The 22,029-nt window shown below is 47.5% G+C and overlaps 1 protein-coding gene and 1 long non-coding RNA gene across 4 annotated transcripts in view; one reads left to right on the top strand and one right to left on the bottom strand.

The window, feature by feature from the left end:
- Nucleotides 1-2,467: 2,467 nt before the first annotated feature.
- Ccha2 (neuropeptide CCHamide-2) overlaps nucleotides 2,468-22,029 on the top strand; it is a 30,000-nt gene continuing 10,438 nt past the window's right edge. Inside the window, exons 1-3 of one of the 3 annotated variants that reach the window (XM_077707032.1) lie at nucleotides 2,468-2,670; nucleotides 20,842-20,901; nucleotides 21,399-21,443. In XM_077707032.1, coding sequence (XP_077563158.1) covers nucleotides 2,580-2,670; nucleotides 20,842-20,901; nucleotides 21,399-21,443 — 196 coding nt within the window. In that variant the 5' untranslated portion in view covers nucleotides 2,468-2,579. The remainder of the gene's footprint in view (nucleotides 2,671-20,841; nucleotides 20,902-21,398; nucleotides 21,444-22,029) is intronic. The other 2 variants (XM_077707033.1, XM_077707034.1) reach the window with 2 other exon arrangements.
- The window catches only part of LOC144178882 (uncharacterized), a 31,480-nt gene continuing 27,219 nt past the window's right edge, over nucleotides 17,769-22,029 (bottom strand). Inside the window, exon 3 of the long non-coding RNA XR_013324083.1 lies at nucleotides 17,769-17,871. This is a non-coding gene — a long non-coding RNA (uncharacterized LOC144178882). The remainder of the gene's footprint in view (nucleotides 17,872-22,029) is intronic.

The raw sequence follows: 22,029 nt of genomic DNA, 5'->3' as shown, positions 1-22,029 counted from the left end.
AAGCCTTACATGCCGGAGGCCAAAAAAAGTCCGAGGCCATTCCACCCTTTGAATGTGGATGACCAGAAAAGCTATAAATTCATTGTTATTTAGTAACGGCGGTCACTATGGCCTTGTCGCTATGATACACACTGATCAGCACACACTGAATTCCTAGCACGCTCTTGGATAATATCAAATACATGCACGTACGTCTCTCGGAGGTCGGTTGAGCCGGATTGGTGTAACATCGTCAGCCAAATGTATCCAACCCGAAACACATCAACCACTCCGTCTTCGGCCCCGACTAATTCACATTGAAATCACCGACTATGACCGACTACGTCGCAACAAAGTTACTATTCGACGGTCCGAGCAAAGACCGAGGACTTCAGCACCACCGAGCTACGTCGGTATTACACGTCTATGTGGCTGGGCCTTCAGAATGCGAAAGCATAATGCGTGACTGAACGCATGAAACGCGAAGGGCTTCGTCCTCAATTCCGCTGGACATAGTTCGCTTCGCCAATCCGCTTCGGCCTTGCGCATTCGGGCATCCGATGCAACCCTCACCGTCCTGGCCCGCGAGGTCGAGGCCATGCACTTTGACCAAAGGGCCGTCAGAGCACAGGCCGAACACACTGCCCGCCTGATTTAGAGGGCCGCTCGGTCCATGCCTCGGCTGCGGCTGAACTTCTGCGACACGGCGGTCCGGCTACATCGGCAAGGACGCAGGGAGTCGCCCGCCTGTGCCGACTGCCCTGAACAGGAGAAGCTGGAACCCTTGCTGCGCTCCTGCCTCCACCGCGCTCCACGGTGGCCAAAGGAGCGACCTTCAGGCTGCCTACCAAAACCTGGGGCTCCCCAACACAAGCCTAGAGACCCTGTTCCCAGAGGGCCCAGACTTCATCCTCCGGGAGGCCTTCCGCCACTTCCTCAACTTGCTGGAATGGTGGCCCTGCAGTCTTTCTGCCTCCCCTATCACCCTGTTCTGCTCTCTAACTCCATCTCCCGCACTGCTTTGTATGCAGGTGTACCCCGTGATCGAGTACAGTACACTACACACTGCACCCTTCGCTCCTGATTTCATTTGAATAAAAAATCAACAACAGATATAAAACACAAAAACCACGAAACGATAGCGAGCCTTTCGTGGTTCTATGCAAGCGCGCCTCTATAGTGGCTCCAAAGCGTATCTGAAGAAGCCTTAAAAAGAGCTAGGTGTCGGAGTGACTCCCATCGTATTTCTGGATGAAAACCGCTTAGACGTCGGGTGTACCGACGGTTTATCGGGTGCACCGACCGCAAGTACGCCAACAAGGACGGAGCGCAGGAGACGTACAATACCAGTGGAAGCATAATTTTGCTTGCGGTTCATTAATGCAAGAGGCTAGCTGCGGCATTTTGTAGTGTAACCTCGAAAACGTGGAACAAGAGTTACGCTCGCGACATATGCATGCCGACCTGTGGCCACGAATCCTTCAGCTTCAACCCGGGCCGAGGGGATCGGGGATATGGGTATGGGGGCTGTACGAAATTCGTGTTGCTCGTAGTTTTTAAGGTCTCGTCAAAAAAAAAAAAAAAAAACGGAAATAATCCAGAGCACCGAACTTACAGCGGCTTCACAGCGCAGGCAGGTCTGAATTTTATTTTGTTTATTGCTCCCAGCTTTAAGGCGGTCATCATGGACAAGTCATTTCAGAGGCTATAGCTGTAACAGTGATCGTGAAAAAAAAGTCCCCTGAAAAATTGCGCTATTATATTTATAGCATCTGCAATGGCGAGCTACACATCGTACACTTATAAAAAAGTGCGCACAGATATCGCTCTGCTATAATAAGACCCCCCAATCGCTTCTCTCGTTGCCACAATAACAGCGGGCAGTTTACGGCACTCCGTGGGCGCACATCGATTCGACCGCAACAACACAGCACACACATATCCCATCTAATTAAGGAACGCCGGTGACCGAGGTTACACACCCACACGGATTTATCGAGCGCTGCAGAACCTAAATCTCTCTCCTACTATACCACACGAAAAAGGGAGGCTCACTCTTTATTTTTATTTTTTTTTCGGAGGGCCTACCAGACGTATACTCTTTCGTTTTTTTTTTTTTTTTTTTTTTTTTTTTTTTTTTTTTACTGCAGATCGTAGCGCGCCTCAAGACTGTCTCGTTCTCATGTCGTGCATGTACACAACGACGGGCTGTTGACTCGCAATTCATTATTATAATACGCCGGTCGCCCATACGCTGCAGCGGCAAGCCCCGCTAACGGGTCAGGCAGGAACATGCCAGTGTTTGTTCGCGCGCAAGTAAAAGCGCCCTTTCATCAGGCTAAGATGGCGGTTTCAGCGCCGACGAACTACTTGGCGTGATCCGACGTCCAGTTGTTGACTCTCACGCGGGCCGTTCGCGTCCATCTTGGTAAGGCCGCTTGGCTGAGCGGCCGATCTCGCTTCGATGGCCACCGAGTGACGTTCCAAGTACCTGCGTAATAATGGTAATGGACAGGGCGACCTGTCGTTGGCAGCTGCTTAAAAGAGGCGGGAAGGGGCGAGCAGCCGCAAGAACTCGCTGAGCGCCGGAGCAGAGCGCCATGACCTCGAGGATGTGTCTCCAATCGTCTATGTCCATCCGGTTGCTGTGCCTGGCGGTGCTGGTTGCCGGCGTCTATTCCGCGGCATTTGGTGAGTACTCGGCTCGCGGTGTGGCGGCGGTGGTGTTGCACGTTGTGCGCTTGACGAAAAAGGTGTCCGTAGACGAAATTTAAACGCTCTCGTACTCGTATTCTCACGTGAGTTTGATCGCAGTAGTTGAGGCTAAGTGGGAAAAAGAGCCAATCAGGTGGCTCGCGCGTGGGCTAGGATTGTTGTCATCTGTGTCGCCATGCCTTGCGTATTTATAAAGTATACGTAGATTAGAAGCCTAGACTTATTTTTTTACTTTTGGAGGACGTAATTTTTAGTACAGCAAACCCTTGTTATAATGAGATAGCTTTATTCGAATGTTCCCTTTACTCGAGGTTTTTCACGGTAATTGAAAACACATCATGCCCGCCTATAACGAAGTCAATTTCCTGCACCGATGACTTAGATCTGACGAGGGTTCTACCTTTGCCTGCTAAGACGAGAAATCGTAACTTCCTTTCAACGTATTACCTCAGACCACTCCTATCGGCACTTTTTTTTCGGTACCGATGGTGTCACATTGCACAAAGAGCCGATGTTCTATAAAGCGGCTTTTGAAGAGGTGCTCCCAACCGACATTACACAGCTCACGTGCGGGGGAAAAATTTACCATCCCGTCCTAAATGAAGTTGATAGAAGCGCGAAAGGTAAAAGTGCGTCCAATCGACCGTCAAACTTTCAAAGACCCAAATCGCAAATGAAGAACGAGTCCATGCGGTGACTTTTCGCGCACTAAGTAAACGCATCTACAAACGATCTAAATGTGTACTGACACGTGGTTTATGAGATAAACGTATACTATTGTACTTTTTCTTCATGATAAATGCGTGTATTGTCTTATATTATTGTGCTCCTTCTTCGTGAAAAATGCGTGTATTGTCTTATATAGAACCGTTCCTGTTTTGCGATTTTTAAGTAACCGTTTTTACACAACGAAAGCTCGGCTTCACGCACGCGCTGTGTGACTAGAGATCTTGTCAGAGCTTTTCGTTGAACCAACCGGTCTACGGGGAAATGCATTGTTTTGTTTGTTTGTTTGCTTTTACAGAGCGCCGTTGGTCCCAATACGAAAACTCTCGCTTAAAAATTCTACACACAGATGCAGAGTTATCAGGGTATTGCCAAAGAGCGCTTGAACAGTCCGAAGCTGGAGGACAGCTATAATGCTGCAGTTCGAACCGCTTTCATTGTCTGGTGATACGAGGGATGTATCCGTGTTCACACGTTCGCATCATAAAAAAAAATCCGCACAACGCACTTGCTTAAAAAAAGACTTGCACTTGATTTTTGCACCAAAGCTGTCTTTTTCATGTCAAATAATTGAAGTGCAGGACAACGGTACCAGTGAGTCAACACACACAAGGTCTTTTTTCAATGGTTCTATTGCTTCTGGACCGCATTCCTCTCGCGATTCGGGATTTATTTGTCCGTCAGTCTGCCTTCCGGAAGGGGACTACGAGTTTCTAAGAGACAGGGTAATCAGAGGAGGGAGGAGGAGGAGGAGGAAAAAACTTTATTTGTCTCATCCGTTGAGTGCAGTCACTCCGGAGCAGTGAGGGGTGTCCTCAGTCCAGGACTCCCTGGCTGTAGCCGGCCTTCCGGGCCCTATTCACCAGCCGAAGCTGGGAGCAGGGGTCGGAGCTGGTCAGCGCCGCCGCCCACTGTGAAGGGGTAGGGTTGGGATTGGGAGGGAGGTCTGGGACGTTCGGGCATTCCCACACTATGTGGTATAGTGTTCCTGATGTGGGGCAGAAGATGCACTGAGGGGAGAATTGGGTGGGGAATATTTTGTGCCAGAGCGTGTTGTGGGGAAAGGTGTTAGTTTGAAGCTGACGAAGTATAACTCCTTCCTCTTTGGTCAGTTGCTTATGTGGGGGAGGAAACTGTTGGCGGGATAGTCGGTAGTGAGAGAGGATGTCGTTGTATGTTAGCAGGGGTTGGGGCGTATAGTTAGGGGGGGTGGTTGGCATAGGGTTGTGGCTGTCCGCAATGGCCCGGTGTACTGCTTCTCGAGCCGCGGTATGCGCCGCTTCATTGCCGACTACGCCTGAATGACTTGGTGCCCAGATAATGCAGAGGTCAGGTAGGTGAGTTTTGGTTTTGAGTATACTGAGGGTTGCTGGGGAGAGAGTGCCTCGCAGAAAGTTGCGGCAAGCCTCTTGAGAATCGGTCAGTATCGTAACGTAGTCGCTCTGTGTTGTGGTGGCTGCCACGGCTATTGCTGCTTCCTCTGCAATGGCGGTGTCCGTGGTGAGGACAGTGGCTGTGGCTACGGTCCGAAGTGTATTATTTACAACTGAAATCGCATAGGCGTTTTTGGTGATGTAGGGAGAGGCATCTGTGTACAGCACCTCCTTTTGATTTTGAAATTGTGCCTGAAGATAGTTGGCGCGGGCCCTTCGTCTTCCAATGTGATAAGTAGGATGCATATTTCTAGGAATTGGGGTAACGCGGATGTGCTTCCGTATAGACAGTGGAACACGTACTCTGCATCTGGAGACCGGAGGCGGTGGATATCCAAGGCGCACTAGGGTCGCACGTCCAGCACTAGTGAGTTGGAGCCGTTGGAGTTGTGAAGTGCGTTGTGCCTCACAGAGCTCTTCCCAGGTGTTGTGTAAGCCCAGTTGCAACAGCTTGGCGTTCGATGTGCATGTAGGAAGTCCGAGGGCCGTCTTGTATGTTTGTCGGATAAGAATATTTAGCTTTCGCCGTTCGGCTGGCTTGAGGGACAGGTAAGGCGTACCGTACGTAACACGGCTGATAAGCACGGCTTGAATGAGTCGGATGAGGTCTGGTTCTTTCAGTCCGGTTCGTTTGTGCGTGATACGGCGAATTAATTGGGTTATATGAGTCATGGTGCGTTGAAGTTGTAGGATTGTATGGGAGCCCGATCCGTCCTGTGGGATGGTGAGTCCCAGTATGCGCAAGTGGGTAACAGTTGGAATGGGGAAGTTTTGAATATGGAGTTTAGGGTCTGGTACTGGGGAGATTCTTCTGTCCTTTGTGCGTTGTTGAAGGGTAAGGAGGGCCGATTTCTCTGGTGCGCATGTAAGACCGCGTTCCTGTAAGTACCTGCATGTATAATCAACAGCTGTTTGAAGGGCTTCTTGCTGGTCTCCGATGGATCCTGTGGTAGTCCATAAAGTTAAATCATCTGCGTACAAAGCATGCTTCAGGTCCGGTATGGCAGAGAGTTGCGCAGATAGATCTTTGATAGCGATGTTGAAAAGGAGTGGGGAAATGACAGACCCCTGTGGGGTACCACGTGGAATAGCGGTAAACTTAGGTGAGCGTAGGTGTCCAAGTCCCACTGTCGCCGTGCGCTCTGTTAGAAACGCCTTAACGTAGTTGTAGGTGTTCGAACCGGGGTTGAGCGTGGCGAGGCCTTGTAGGATGGCGTCGTGAGTGACGTTATCGAATGCTCCTTTGATATCCAAAGCAAGAATGCAGTATTTGTGATTTTTAGGAATACGAAGGATGATGTCTTCCTTTAGCTGAAGTAGAATATCTTGAGTGGACAGATGTGTTCTAAAGCCGTACATGGTATTTGGTAGTAATGCGTTGTCTTCTATATAGTCAGTCAAGCGAGTGTGAACCAAATGTTCCATGAGCTTACCGACGCACGAGGTAAGAGAAATAGGACGTAGGTTTGAAAGGGAGACGGATTTGTGAGGTTTTGGAATAAGTGTGATGTCGGCATGGCGCCACTGTGGTGGGAGCGTGCCGCGGGCCCAGTGGTCATTGATGTATTGGAGGAGATTCTCAAGAGCCAAGTCGTTCAGATTGCGGAGGAGCTTATTGGGGATGTGGTCGTGTCCCGGCGTAGTGTTGCGGATGAGTTTACTCAGTTCGGCTTCGAGTTCTTGCATGGTGAAGGGTGTGTCAAGGGCGGCATTGTGGCTGCCCGAGTACACCGGATATTGAGGAGAAGGTTGTGACGGGTCACGTGCGAATTTCTTTTCTAAGGTGTCAATTAAGTCTTGCTCGGTGCCTGGGTGGTTGTGTATAAGGCGGTGTATGCGCTGTTCAGTGGCCGATTTTGTCTCTTTCGTTCCCATTAGGGAGCGTATTAGGTGCCATGTTTTACGGGTGCCCAAAGTTCCCTGCAAGCGATCGCAGAATTGCATCCAGTTGTGTTGGCTCAAGGATTGTGCATATTCTTCAGCTTGCCGTGTAAGGTGCGCAATGCGTAATTTCAACTTCCGATTTGTCTTGTTGCGCTTCCAACGCTTCATGAGGCTGTTTCTCGCAGTCCACAAGTTGTTGAGGCGTTGGTCGACGGCTGGATAGTCGGTGGTGAGAGGGAATTCTTTAGAGTGGGCTTTCAGTACATCCGAAAGAGCGGCCGTCCATTTACCCGTCCATTTACCCGCGGAAGAAATTAAAGACCTCGATCAGAGGAGGGGAAAAATTTAGATTTAGTCTATCTAGAGGAGGCCACCGCTCAGTCGTGAGTGGCCCTTTAGCGTTACCGAAGCGTTCGCGTATACAGCGGCTAAACTGATCGGACGCTTTAGAAACTTTAAGACAGGCGCCTTAAGACAGAGGAGCACTTTAAGAGGTATTATAACACAGCCGCTGTAATGCAGGAACTCCTTTTATGTTATGAGGGCACCAGTGATACCTTCGTCGTATCCAGTCGGCGGTTAAAATCAGAATTAGTTTTGCTAGTGTGTGTATTTCCGCCTGTCGGGAAAGCTTGAAAGAGAAAGGTGTGTGTGGGCGCAGAGGTGAACTTGCAGCTGGTTTCCCTGTACACAACTCGCAAGAAGTTAAAATACAAGTGTCCTGTATGAGACAGGGTTATAAGTTGTGTTTCATTAATATCTAAGTATCATCTAGCCAAAAGAACGCTAGATCCAGGAATACCGTCTCTGCACGTATACGAATACTTTCTAAAAGCTATGCTCAACATCACAAAGCTACGCGAACAAAGACCAGAGAAAGAAAGACAGCCGATCGTGTTGTCCCCAGTGCGTCACGGTTTTGCCCTCTTCCTCCATGACGTGGCTTTTCTTTGATCGAGGATGTCATGGTTCAAGAGCGATTTGTATGATAGGTTCACGTGATCAGAACGCTCCGCATTGTGCAGGAAGCTAGACTGATCTTGTGCTCAAAAGAATGTTTAAACGCCTCCATATACTCGCAGTAATTCTGGTGCGGTCTTGACGCTTGCTCAAGGTGAAGCAAGTATAGCCATTTCTGTATGTTACGTTTGCGAAGCAGATAGCAAATATTATGAGTGATGGAAAACGCTCGCGGGTAGTACTAGTGGAAAACTAAATGCAAATAAATAAGTAGCAGTTCTTTCAGTTATTTATTGAATATTTCTTAGGCTTTGCGATAAACGTAAGGCTATACATGCTCGGGTGTCTCTGGGTACTGAATATACTCGACGGCCTTTGTGACTGACCTTGACGGTTTTAGTCGCGTTTTTGAACTCCGTTACGCTTTATAATTGGATTCAGCGTTTACAGCGGCGACTCTTGTGATGGCAATTCTAATTGTTGCACGATTATTTTCAGCCTATAGAACGAAATCATTATAATGAAGAAAAGAGCCGGTTCTGATTAAAACGGTACAAGTGGTTTGTACAGCTCAAATTTTGCAACCCGCCGCAGTGGCTCAGTGGCTGAGGCGTTGTTCTGCTGAGACCAAGGACGCAGGTTCGATTCCCGGCCGCGGCGGTTACTTTTCTGATTGAGGCGAAAAACTAAAACGCACGTATGTCAAGATTTGGGCGCACATTAAAGATCCCCAGGTCGTCAATCAATCAATCAATCAATCAATCAATCAATCAATCAATCAATCAATCAATCAATCAATCAATCAATCAATCAATCAATCAATCAATCAATCAATCAATCAATCAATCAATCAATCAAATTTTGCAGCGTCTTAAGCGCCTGAAATCTCAATTCCTGCAGGCTGTACAAAACCAAGTACGCAGACGAACAGACCCCAAGACGTGAATTCATCTTAGCGTAATAACGACAGTATAAGTCTTCTTTACAAACACTCTCTGAGCAGGTTCGCTGCATTAAAGATGCCATCTGGTTCATTTTTAAAAAGACTTATTGGTCCCGATAATGATGATACCTATTTTATTGCAAATTTCAAACAAATAATGGAGACATTGAGAAAATTAAGCGGCTACTTCACAGTCTCTTTCCGTCGATTTCGCTATGACGTCACAGAATCTTGTTTATCTTGATTGACTGTGGGGTTTAACGCGCCGAAACTACGCCGGTTATGAGGCGCGCCGTAGTGGAGGGCTCCGGATTAATTTTGACCAACGTGCGCCGAAACCTCGTACACATGGGCGTTTTTGCTTTTCGCCTCCATCAGAATAGCGGCCGCAGCGGCCGCGAATCGAACCCGCGTCCTCGTGCCCAGCAGCACAACGCCTTAGCCACTGAGCCACCGCAGCCGGTAGTTAGTTCTTTAAAATTGAACGCCGCTGGATTTTGTTTCATGGCCCCTTTAACGCTCCACCACACTGGCAACAATGGCGTAACTAATTCGATCGCCTCAGCTTACCGTACATTCTCCGGAGTACTGGTAGAGTGTACTGGTATTGAATGATAAGGACGCAGTGCTAAAAAATTAAAGAAAAGGTTGGAAGAGGGGCACATGTCGTTTGATGACAATTCGACTTACCTGAATCCCCGAACGAGGAAACATTTAGGATAAACATAGGCCCCCATTACTTAGCCACTCCGTAAATTATGCCAAGCCCAAAGGACAGCGAGCGTGGAACGGCTATGCAGTCTTTGTCAAAATTTTCTAGGCCATGCCAAAAGTGCACACGCCAAAAAAATTCAAAGTACAAGCTTACCTTTTAAGCCAGGCTGAAACTTTTTACGCCAGAAAGCTGTAGAAAACGCTTTTCTTTCTTACTATCATAAAGTGATTTAGCCACAGTGAAATGTTAAGCTTCTGCTTTGAATTCCTTGGAGCCCGGAAACCTTTGGCATGGCCTAGAAAATTTTGACAAGGACTGTACTTCTCCAGTCCGGCGGTGGTATAAGTTGCTAGACAAATGTACACATTACGTTAGAAGGGGAGGCGTAAGTAGGGGAGGCCTATGCTGGGGATATGAACGCTTCTTTGAGCCAAAACGGAAATGGCTGACCTGGAGGCACACGTTTATCCTAATTTCTTCATTGGGGGATCGTGTGAACAGGATTCCACGCGCACGCGGCTTCCCAGTCAGGCCCTGCTTACGCTGACACCACGGATGTTGCACTCGGCTAGAGACGATTCGTAACTATGAAAACTAATAAATAAGTACAACAAAAACAAAAGAAAGTAAGACATGACTAAGAAAAACTAGCTTGTTTGAGCCAATATGTCCTCCTCCTGCCAATGACATGCAGCAACTGGACACACGTACAAACACGCAGAAAAGAAAACAATATTATAAAACATTCAGCGGGGCAGTTCCGTATGCGTAAACATTAGACAGTTATAGCAGAACGGAGTACCGGTCCCGGTACGGTACCCGGTAGGAGACCGGTGCCACTGCGCGTGCGCAGAGGCGACAAAACTGGTTGTGCGCATGTGCTGGTGTACCGGGTACCGTACTGGGACCGGTTCTCCGCTCTTCTTACCTCTCTATTACTGCAGCAAGGCGCACGGTACGGTCGCATTTGCCGGCCCTCATGAAGCGGCGAGTTCTAAGGTGTCGTCATAATTTGTGCAGTGTACACAAAGCGAACGCCACTCATTCACTATACAAATCGCGGAACACGTCGCACACCCGGCGTATATGACAGGCGCAGAGCTCACGCTCATACATTAAACGAAATACGGCTAAAAAAGGAACGCGCGGCCTGGGCCTGCAGCTTTTGCCTTTCAATACATCGCCCATGGTGGTTGAGGCTCCGCGTGTTAGGCAAGGCATTGCAAGCGTACCTGAAGCCCCTATTTCCAGTTTCCACTGCTTATAACCAGACCGGTCGCCCACACAAGGCGACCGTATGCGGCAGCCTCTTGGGGTTCACGCCGTTCAGGCGATAAATGTTTTATCGAGTTTAACTTTGTGCTGCGTAGGCGTCACGCGTAATAACACGCAACACTCTTGATAGTACCGTTGCATTTGCCAGGAGAGTGTGGCGAAACGTCTAACGTTGTTCTCCGATAGCATAAAAACAACAAAATTGGTCGACATGATTGTGTAGTTATGCTTGGTGTAGTATGAAGTGTTTGTGAATGGATTTGAAATGTCTCACCTTTCCTGCAATTTCAATAGCAATTTAGGTAGCCTCATACTTTTTATCCGGGTCAAAACAGGCGATAAGGTTAAGTTGAAGGTCAGCGTAGCATTAGGAGTTTGTGTATGGTCAATATTTAGGTAAATTCTGGCTTCTGCATTGCAGCCTCAATCTAGCCTCACACATAATTTGTGCGTAGAACGGGCGATGAACTAAAGTGGGAGAAGTGTTTGTGCACGGTCTTATAATAGCTCAACACATTTTGGCCTTTTCAGTGCAGTCGTATAGTATCACACTCACTTTGAGTGCAACATCACGGGGAACATCAGAGCCGCAGAAGTAATTGTGCATGGCCCTGTAATATTTCAAGAAATTTTGGCTTCTTCGTTGCAGCCCTAATATAGCCTCACATTTACTTTGTATATAAAAGGGGAGATATATTGAAGTCGCAGAAGTGTTTGTTTATGACCTGATAATATTTCATCAAATTCTGGCTTCTCCGTTGCGGACTAAATATAGCCTTACACTTTGTGTGCAAAAACGGGCGATAAATAAAAGTTGCAGAAGTGTTTGCGTATGGCCTTATAATACTGTCACAAGTTCTGGCTTGTTCATTCCAGTCTTAATATAGGCTCACGCTTACCAGACGATAAAAATAAGTGTGCAGATTATCGGCCTCCGAGGCTGCAGTAACTATAAGGCATTCGGATGCACAAGACGGAGTAATTGGTTAAACGCGCGCGTTTAACCAATTACTCCGGAGCCCTGCACTATAAGATTCGTGTGGTATATATCGGTGCAGCTTTGGTACATTAAACAGAAGTTGCTGTTTGATGCGGACTTGCTACTATAGGGTGGCATACCCACCCTCGAATGGCTGCCGACCAAATTTGAAGGGCGGAAAGGACAGAAACGAGAAAAAGAGTTCCAGTGGCGGGATTGTCAGTTGTGTCCGTTTGAACGTGTTTGCTCTGAGCGAGTTCTGATCGGATGAAGGCAGAGGAGCCGTATACGTGACGCAAATCAGGCAAGGCGGAGCGTCGGTTTCTGCGCATGTCATAAGCCCCGCAACCCGAACTACGTCACGACTTGAAACTTCGACATTTTTTAAACGAACACAACTCAGAATTTCGCCAAAGGGTATATTTTTGAATCGCGTAATACTTTTATTTTTGTTGAAGACCGCACATGGTAGAATGATCGCTCTGGAATGAAGTATCCGATAATGCGCAATACGAGACAGTCATGCCTTTTTTTGATACCGGGAAGGGCATATGAAGGTCCAATATTTTTCCATTCCGGATGGACGTGGACATTTCCACAGTAACTTATACTGGCACCAGGGATGTTGTAATCAGCTAGAGCAAGGTCGCGACCGTGTGGAAAGAATAAAAAAATAAACAAACACTCTCCGTGCCTTATCGGTCGGCGCTTAGAGGCCGCACAGAATGATCGAGAAGATGGTTACAGTTCGCAGACGCGTTAGCGGCACTCATGATTAGGCTCGATACCAAGAAATGAATCGGCGAAACTAGAGCACCTTATCGTGTACCTCTACACCAGCGAAAACGCAGGTTCGGAGACCGCGGGTACTTCCAGGAAATATGCCAAGCGTATGACAGACCATGAATCGTATAGCTCTTAGATAGGCCGAAGTGTACCGAGGCCATCACACATAGGGCCCCACCCAGTGCTAGCCACCCTACCCGTGCGCTGCCTTCCACGCACGCCCTTCAACACCCATCCAGATGTCTTCCCTCTCCACCTGTCTCCCTTTCTCATTTCTGTCTCTCCCTCTAATGTCCGTTGCTCTTTGGAAAGCTGCTAAAATCACCCCAGTCTGACGGTACTGATGATTACACCTTCCAGGCGGGTCTTTAGTTTAGAAATAACATGCGTAATTGACTGTTAATAAGACTTCGCTTATAGGCCTACTGGTAATTACACTGTTACTATATGTCGCGGACCGTCTGTGTACCCTCGGGCGAATGGCGCTGTGTTGGAATGGCGACGAAAATGCCGCGGATCCGACTTTCCCAATCAGTCTGGCACTATCCCCACCTCGTCAGCAATAGAACCTGCACCCCGCGGTCTGCCCTGCAGCGGAAATGTTAACATTCTGATGCCTTGAAGGATCATTCCCTGCGTCTTCAGGTGGGAAAGGCGGGAAAATATTGGGAAAATTCCTAAATGAGGACTTCTGTGCACAACTTTCATCTTTAAAAAAGAAAACTGATTTTGTTGGCTCACTTTAGCACCAAAAAAATGTTCTTGTTAACTTGCTTTATTATGGTGACCTGCTTGCAAAATGTTGAAAGAAAAATTGGGCGAAGGGGAGGACAGACCACAAAAACAGGAGCTAAGGTAGCTGGTTGTACGTAGCGCGGCGGAATGGAGGAGGAGGAATAAACGTTTATTTCTAAAGCAGGCAGTCAAAGTTGTTTGGTCGACCGCCATGTTGTGTGGCCTGCTTATATTCCAGGAAACTCTGTGTCTGGACGGCCTGTCGCGCCCGGTCTAGCTGTTGGTGGTGATCCGGGTTTGAGCTGGTCATCCGACCCTCCCGTTACTGAATTGAAGGGTTGATATTTAGGGCAATGGTTCGTGTATGTATACAAGCTTTCCCACACCACGTCGTACAGTGTCCATGGCTCTAGGCAGAATTTACAACTGTGTGTTTAAAGAGTCGGGTGTATGAAGAGCAGTAATGTACCATATTCCCGTGGAGAAATGTATTTGCCTAGAGCCCTCGGTAGGTGACCACGTCTACAAGAAAGGTAACTTGCTTCTTCTTCTTTTTTTTTTTGACATTCCGCTTTTACACATATATAAGCTTAGAACAACCAATTACTACTACGCTTAACTATAATGAAGCATAGAGCTCTCTGGGGGATATAACAAATTTGAAGTAGTGGGAGGAATGTGGAAAGGAGTGATGGCTCCGGGCATCACATTTTCGAATGTAACTCGTTCAAGCCGATGACTCGAGCAAGCTCAACCAAGAAATTTGCTGCTTGATTGCTTCTTTTCTACATCTTTGCAGTTACAAAAAGTCGCCTAACCCTTACTATTTTCCGTACGAACTGTCCATACCTTGTGGCAAATTTTCACCGCCAAGGGTGTAGAGCATCAAGTGGTGCACCAGTAATGGTGACGGCAGGCCGGGAATTGTATGCTTATTGAGCTAATGACGATGGAATGCTCAATTCTCGGCATACAAAACTTTTGAAGCAAGGCTGTCCTAACAAGCTCGCCGGTGAAATGGCAGCAATACCGTTGTGCAGAAGGAGCTCCAAATATTATTAGGCCTTCAAATTTTTCTGCGTGCATCCGTGCATGTATCGGTATTTTTAGCTGCAGATCTTGTAAATAAAACGCATTGCCAAAATCGTTATATAAATATTTACAAGCTGTGGGCATAGAACCCAAATTCCATCGCTTGCGAAGAGGAAATTATATCCGTTTGGTCATGATCATACCCTTTCTAAGCGAAGCTTATAAGGCTAGGGTTTCATGCATTTTTCATGTCTGCGAACAAAAAGTCACATGTCTTTAAAGCGCGAGACGTTCTATAGCGCGAAGAGTTGGAAAACGGACGTCCCGGTGCGTGTGTGTGCACGGAATCACTATCAAAGTCGTGCACCGGTCAGGGCATTCATTTGGACCTCAAGCCTGTACGTTTACTCACTCGAATGGGCATCTTAAGCAGATTATTTAATAACAGGTACCATTTGCAGAACCAAAACGTGACTCAGACCTTGTGTAGATTAGTTAATAAGGAACCATTTCTGAGACCAAAACATGACGTTGAGTCTTGGACGTCATGCTTGTACGTCTTATCACTCGGATATGCATTTCGCGCAGATTACTTATCAGCGCACACCATCTGCAATAATATTAGAGTCAAAATAAAGCACATTCCCGTGTTTGTCTGCTGGGATAAAGCTGCAGTACTTCCAATTTTTATCGCTCTAATTAGCTCAGACGCATGCTAAACCACAAAATAAAAATAATCGTGTTTTGTGTCTTGCGTTCGTTCGATCTCGCACTTGTTCGGATAGTACCCCAGCCAATACGCTCGTAATTAAGGTATCGCCAAGTTTCAATTAAAAATTTCCATTTCCATTGGTGTTTTCGCTGCTTCGCTATGAAATAAATATAAAGCGCAGATCAATGTCGATCATTTTTTTAGTAGGAAAATCTATATTCGCCCAAGCAGCGTCATCTGTTAAACCGCTCTTCAACGGTCCGCTGTCTGGAAATCTCATATAGGAATACGTGCGAAATATTAGTACCAGTTGCGTACCGCGTCCTATGAGTTGCGACCGTAGCTGTCAATAGAGGGGGCATAAGAGTTTTTCGTGGACCTCGTATACAGGGGCAGATTCAAAGAAGTAAGGGGGGGGGGGGGGGGGGCGAAGAGGCAACCCGCCCCCATTCTGGCCGCACCGTTAGGTCAGTCCGGATTCGTTACTGCTTCTATAGAATATTCTTCGTTAGGGCGGGGCTTGTCAATCGCTTATCGAGCACGCACCGCTAGGCGTGGGTCACACGGGATTGTTATCTCTTCCATGTTACTGGGCACGCGTTCATGAGGTTGCTGCGCATGAGGGCCACTTGACAATGAAGGCACTCGAAAACAGCAGCACTCAAAATAAAAAGAAGAAAGGAAATAAATAAAGTAAAGAGAGGCCGCGTTTTGGCTGGGGTAATAAACTATTGAATGGGTGAAGGGCAATAAAAGGTGACGCTACTGTTAGCGCTTTTTTTTTCGGAGAACTTAAGCCTCTTCAAGTACCCTGACGAATTGTCATGCCCCCTTTACGAGATTCTCGCCATCGCACTTGAGTATGGGTCATTACCACGCGAAACCCGCCCCAGACCTGATAAGCGACTACCATCGATTCTCTTGGGAAAAGAAAAAATAATATAGTTGCAGTGAGACGTTTCACCAAAGTATTTTTCTCGAAAAAAAAAAAAAAAAAACCTTTGGTCACGTAAGCGCTCTTTGGAATTTCCACGAAGAGGCAAAGGTTAGCTGAAAGCGTTGTAGTCAGCTGGGAAACTAGGTGCAATGGAAAATGTCATTTAGAATATTACATTTAAATTATGCCCGAGTCTCAGCTCCGAGGTGTTTTCCTGTTAAATGCACCCAGCGCGCCCAAATAGACACATTAGAACCATGTAATAATTTGCGCGTTTGGTTAGCTGACAAAAAAAAAAAAGGAAGAATCTATATATTCAGAATTTTTTTTTTGCAGAAGCGCCGCTAACGTTTCAGCAATTTCTTGGCAGTTTTCAACGGTGGCTATAGTTTATCCTAAAAATAAATTCCGATGATTAAGAAAGTACTTTTGAACAAGAAAATACTTCTAAAGTTGCCAAACAAGACATTTTTTTTTTCGGTTCAGACCAACATCAGGTATCCAGGCTCCCCATGATAAAACACAAAAGGTGGGTCATTATATGCTTCAACTACTATGTATTCCAGATATTTTATAAAATAATCTGAGTAAAGTTTGTTTGAAGCGAGAAAACATTTTTTGAAGCCCAATGTTGAGTCTTCACTGTAAAACACCAATGTTCCGCGTAGGCGGTCCGACTCCTTGCCAAACGCATGTGTGGAGTATCGCTTCACATAAGTACAAATGCGTCATTCACTGCGTGCTTTCACCAGTTCACCACTTCTCATTTCTCGGGCGCGGGCGATCAGTTAGGCGAACACAGCATCAATGTGAGCGTTCTTTTAATGCCAGAGCAGTAAGTGTTCCATGAAACAGCCGGCGTCGGCGTTGTCCTTTGTCTGTAGCGGTTCCTAAGTTCACATTGGTTGCGATCCAGGGCGCGCACATTCACTAGGCGTGCGCATATTCACTACGAACGCGGGTACGTGCTGAACTGGCGTCCCCATTCGCTGGCACGTGTCGCGTGGCTGCGAGCGCAGCACAGAGAAAAAGGCGTGGGTATGCGCCCGCCTGACGTTAGGCCTAACGTTTCGCTATGTCGTCTGACGTCGTCAACCGGCACCCGCCGCTTGACGTACAATGAGTTTGACATTGTTTTGGGTCGTAGTTGCCGCTAGTTTTTCGGCAGCACGCCCATCGCTTTTGTACCCGTCCCTTACAGGGACTCAACAAGCCTGGTAAGGGCGGTTGGCCAAGGCTCTTAGTCAGAGTAACGGATAGAAGTCAGAGACGGAACGGGAAAGTATGGTGACAATGATGATGAGAGGGCACGTGACTTGCGCATGCCCCGTGCTGACCAACCCGCTGCTTCACCCAGCGGCGCGTATAAGGCACTAGGACGCCAGAGGATCTGTGCAGCGCCCACAATACCGGCATATCCATTCGACGATTGGGCGTTAATGTTTTCTCGATCATAAGTCACTATAAGTGTTTAAGTGTCCTCGAGGGTTTTTTTTTTTTTTGGGGGGGGGGGGGGGGGATGAGGGGGTACACTTGTCGGGTCCACTAGCTTGCCTCACATACGATCATAGAGTTTCATACTAATATACCCTAGAGGGAAATCTGGCGCCACTGTTTAGGGGAGCCACGCTCAGCGACCGAGGCATTCAGACAAACACATTTCCCCACCCCACTAGAGCCCACATTCTGGCCCCCACCCTGTACTCCTCGCAATGCCGCTTCGGCGAGGCTCCGGGTACCCTCTACCATGTCATGTGGGGCTGTGATAAGAACCCCCACCTACCCCCCCTGCCTTTCCCCTCCCCTGAGCACTGGGAGAGAGCACTGTCCAGCTCGGACCCTGACGACCAGCTTTGGCTGGTGCAGCGAGCCCAAGAAGCCGGACGGACTCAAGGGGTCCTGGAATGAGGACTCTTACCCAGGGCTGACAGCTTCAGATACACGTTTATTCCTCCTCCTCCTCCTCAGCGAGCGTTCCGTCGTGTACCGGGCAGGCACATACAGGCACGTTCCACTTGTCCTTGGTATGGCTCATGAAAAGGCTGGAAAGTTGGCTCTGGCTGCAAAAAAGCAACATTAATACTGTAGAAGGTTTATGAAATTTGTTTTGTTATTGTAAAATTGAACCTCGAAAAATATTAATTTGTCAGTAATTATTGATAAGCTTCATGCACGATGATCAAGAAAAAAATGTTACCATCTCTTGTTGATTTTGGCTTCGAGACAAAAGAAGCCGTATTGCTAGCTAAGCCAAGTAGGCGAGGAACATTGCTAGCGGCAATGGCGCCACCTACGGCGGCCCGCGACTTCAGCGATCGATTTCCCTCTAGTATATACTAGTATGAAACTCTATGCATACGATAGCACCACTCAGCGTGAACTTACGCGAATATGAACGCGTGCCAGAGACGTGTTCTCTTTGTGAGCGTTTTATCCTGTTAATTCCAACTTTCTTGAAGTCGAGACTTCAAGAAAAATTTTAAACAACCTACTATATAGCGACAAGGAGCTCCTTGTCGCTATATATTAATTAGGTCGTTTAAAATGTTCCGTGGTCGAACAGCTCTCTTCGATTTTATGCGTGCAAGAGCAGCGGAAATCGTGTCAACTTCTTCATATACCCTGAGCAACAAAACGAAGGCCGAGTCACTAAGATAATGGGTATTAGTGACACTTACACAGCCCTTAAGCCCTTAGAAAGGCGGTGGTGGGAAACATTTTGCACATTCACTTTGTAAAACCAGCCGAATTATTCAACGTGATACTAACAACACTGCATGTAGCTCATTTTTTTTCTTTTCCTTAACTTTATTTCGAGTTTTTTTCTTGCACTACATTCCGTGCCATTTTTATTTAACTTTTTTTTCTCTATTGCTGCTTTCCCGATCTCTCACATTCACTTCACTGCATTGTAATCATCCCCATCTGGCATAGCAAGCACTGCCGCTAGCAGAGCTGACCTCTCCAGCCCACATTAAAGAATCTCTCTCTCTCTCTCTCTCTCTCTCTCTCTCTCTCTCTCTCTCTCTCTCTCTCTCTCTCTCTCTCTCTCTCTCTCTCTCTCTCTCTCTCACACACACACACTGCGTGTAGCGATTATTGGAACGGAAATTACAAGTCTTGCGGATTTTGCTAAGCACAGATATTACAAGTATTCTTGTTTAAAGCACCAGTGCTGCGATTGGACATTGTGACAGGGCCTGTAATATTTTTATTACGTGGTGAGAAATAGCGCGTGATGTGCGTATCGGGCCTATATTTTTGCGCTCGTGTTTCATTTATCCACGATTGTACGCACTACTGGTTTATCCGCTGTTGCTGTTGCGACCGGACTTCCGTTAACGACCCGCGTTAGCGTGACTGGCTATATTCTTGCTTGCGAGTCGCATTCGTTTGGACGACGAGACGCCAGAATCAAACTTGCAATTGCTTAATCCGTGACTAGATGAAGACGACTATAACTAGGATACAGTCAAAAGGGTTACGGCATAAGTATCAAACGGAGTGCTCACTCCGACAGCGTAACAGCTTAGCCGATCTGCCCAAAACGCACTGACTACAATATAGACACTCTCCGTGCACCAACGGCCGTTAACGGTGAAACACGTGTGCACACGGCGCACAGGGGAATTCAAACAGTCAGGCGAAAACCCGCACATGTCCTAGCCGCGCAAGAGGCAGCTCGGCATGCAGCTCGGTGATTCAGACGCCGAGAGCAGGCGCGCGCATGCGCACGAGGTCTTTTTCGCGGGCGGCGGCGTCCGCGTGCGTCAGCGTGGACCAGCGTTCGAGGCATGTCCGGTTCCCTGTGCTTCGTCACAGCTGGAGGGGTTCAGTTTGCGCCGCTGCGCGACGGTCAATCGCTTTGCGCGCGAACGAGGAATTGGCGACATAACAGGTGGTTTGCAATACCGCTCAGCGTGCGCTCGTAGGCGGGCTTTCCCGCTCAGCGCTAGAGCTGGACAAAATGCGAGCATTGCCGCAAAGAGTGTACATTATGCTAGTTGATCTGCAATGAAGGGTTGTTCTATTGTGTCTTTTCTTAAAGCTGCTACAGTGTGCAAAGCCAAATAAGCAACAGGCTTGCGCAAAGCTGACGATCTTTCAAACGCAAGAAAGCGCATCTGCTTTGATTCTCGTTCACGCGTCGATGTCACGTCCTTTCTAGGCCCCTCACCCGCCCCGTTGAGCCTCTAATCGTAAATATCATTTCTTGGGTGGGTACCGCTGTCCGAAAAGACAAATAATACCGCGAAGCATAGCTTGGACCTGGACCTCGAAGAAAAACTTGCTACAACTCCCTGAAAAAGATGTACTCTTTTCAGGGTGTACCGACCTCAATATTGCCTACATTTGCAAATATTGACACTAATAGGTCAAATTAAAAAACAACACAAAAAGAAAGTTCAACTTTTGCAACCCACTGAAGCGTGCCATTATATACAGTCCTGGCGACAGCATGACTTGTGGTTCATATCCACTCAAAGTCCAGAGTGCAGTCAAGTGTTATTGGCGTAAACCTAACTACTATGGGGTAGCGAGTCTAGAAACAACTGCTGAGATCGTGGTTACACTGTGGATCATAATTATCAGATGTCCTGCGAGCTTCGTCAGGCTGGAAACACACCTGCACGTGCCTCCTTTTATCTGAACCTTTCGATTGGAACAATGCAGTTGGTATTGTAGACCGCGGAAAAGAAGTTTCAGGGGAATTCCCTGACTCCCTTCTTGGTTTCACCCACAATGCGTTCCCGTAATTAACCAAGTCGCTTTGTCACGCAGCAGTTTTGCGCGCGTAAGCACTCAAGGGTCACGTGAGAGAAATACATTTTGACGTAAGGTCAGGAGGAGATCTGAATAACGCGGCGCTGGTGTGAGTGAACATGGGTTAGACTGCGAACATTTCACCGCAAGAGGCCGCCCTGTTCCTTGCCTCATGAGGGTTCATGCTATACGAGGATCTTTCGCAATAGCTCCATATGTCCCTCCCACTTGGTTCAGTCGCAACGTAACGTCCCTCCCCTTCGCAGGTGATTCGGTCGAAGAGGGAGTACGGGACAAGAAAATCATCACGCTTTTACGCCGGAATAGTAAGTACGAAATACCAAAGTCAACGTTTCTGGAACATCTCTATGCCGAATTTAACAACACAGTTTGACAAGCTGATATTACTAACACTTAGGGTGATCGAACGACGTGCACCGACTAACCAGAATCAGCTGTCAGCCATAAAATATTTTGTAGAATGGGCTTTGAGCTGTATTCACGATTGTCCGCGCATATGCTTCCGGTGAACCTACGGAGGACGTTGCGATAACAGCTGGTGAAGCTGTAAAATGCCCATTCAGCTTGCTAAATAACCCAATGCACGTAGACAGTGTTGGTGGCAAGTATTTGCAAAAATAACGCGTCGACACTTGTATGACGCGCTGAGGGTGTAAAAAGCACACACAAATGTGCTAGAATACCTTATTGCCTGGTACACCCCAAGTTTCCTTGACAGCATTTTCCCCCTTGACAACCTGCTTTGTAGCGTACAAAGACAGTGAAAATGCAGCTCGTGTGTTGTCTGTGTCCGTGCCTCCAGCTAAAGGACATGATCCGTCGTCGGGGCAGGCTACAACGGGTGAGTGTAAGGAACCAGAAATACGTCACTTCTTTCGTCCCTTTGTACACCCTGCATCTTGTACGACCGACCATCCCTATGAACTCCCGGGGATCCCGGTATGCCTTTCCCTGCACAAATGTAGACCCGTTCACGCGTACGGGTAACCAGGCATGACACAGGTCTTATGGACACGCATTTTGTAGAACACTGACCAGTGAAACACCCTTCGTTTCGTCCTTGCATAATTCCTACCTCGAAGCTATGTAAACCAAAGAAGGAAAATAATTAATGCCTCGGCTCGTCACAAGAGCTAAAAAAGAAGAAAACGGCGACGCGGTTCCTGCATGTTGTGTAACAGCCTCACAAGTTACAGGAGTGTTGGGAGGACAGATTTTTACGACGCATGCCTAATTGCGCATGGTTCCTGTACACATGTAGCATGGACAATATCAAATCCTCTGCGAACGCGGTGAGTGTTCTCTTGGCATGGTGCGCCGTCTCGTACATTTTCTAAAATGAGATATTGCCGCAGATAGACGGCTATAATAACGGTACCAGACGTATTGTGTTGCATCCTCTAACACATCCCAAACAATTCTGCCACGGCGGC

The sequence above is a fragment of the Haemaphysalis longicornis genome, unplaced genomic scaffold (genome assembly GCF_048455015.1).
Source record: "Haemaphysalis longicornis isolate Haplotype H1 unplaced genomic scaffold, Haemaphysalis longicornis Haplotype H1 scaffold_4, whole genome shotgun sequence".
NCBI classification, from domain to species: domain Eukaryota; kingdom Metazoa; phylum Arthropoda; class Arachnida; order Ixodida; family Ixodidae; genus Haemaphysalis; species Haemaphysalis longicornis.
The sequence above is the reverse complement of the archived record's forward strand: the minus strand, read 5'-3'. Positions and strand labels throughout refer to the sequence as shown.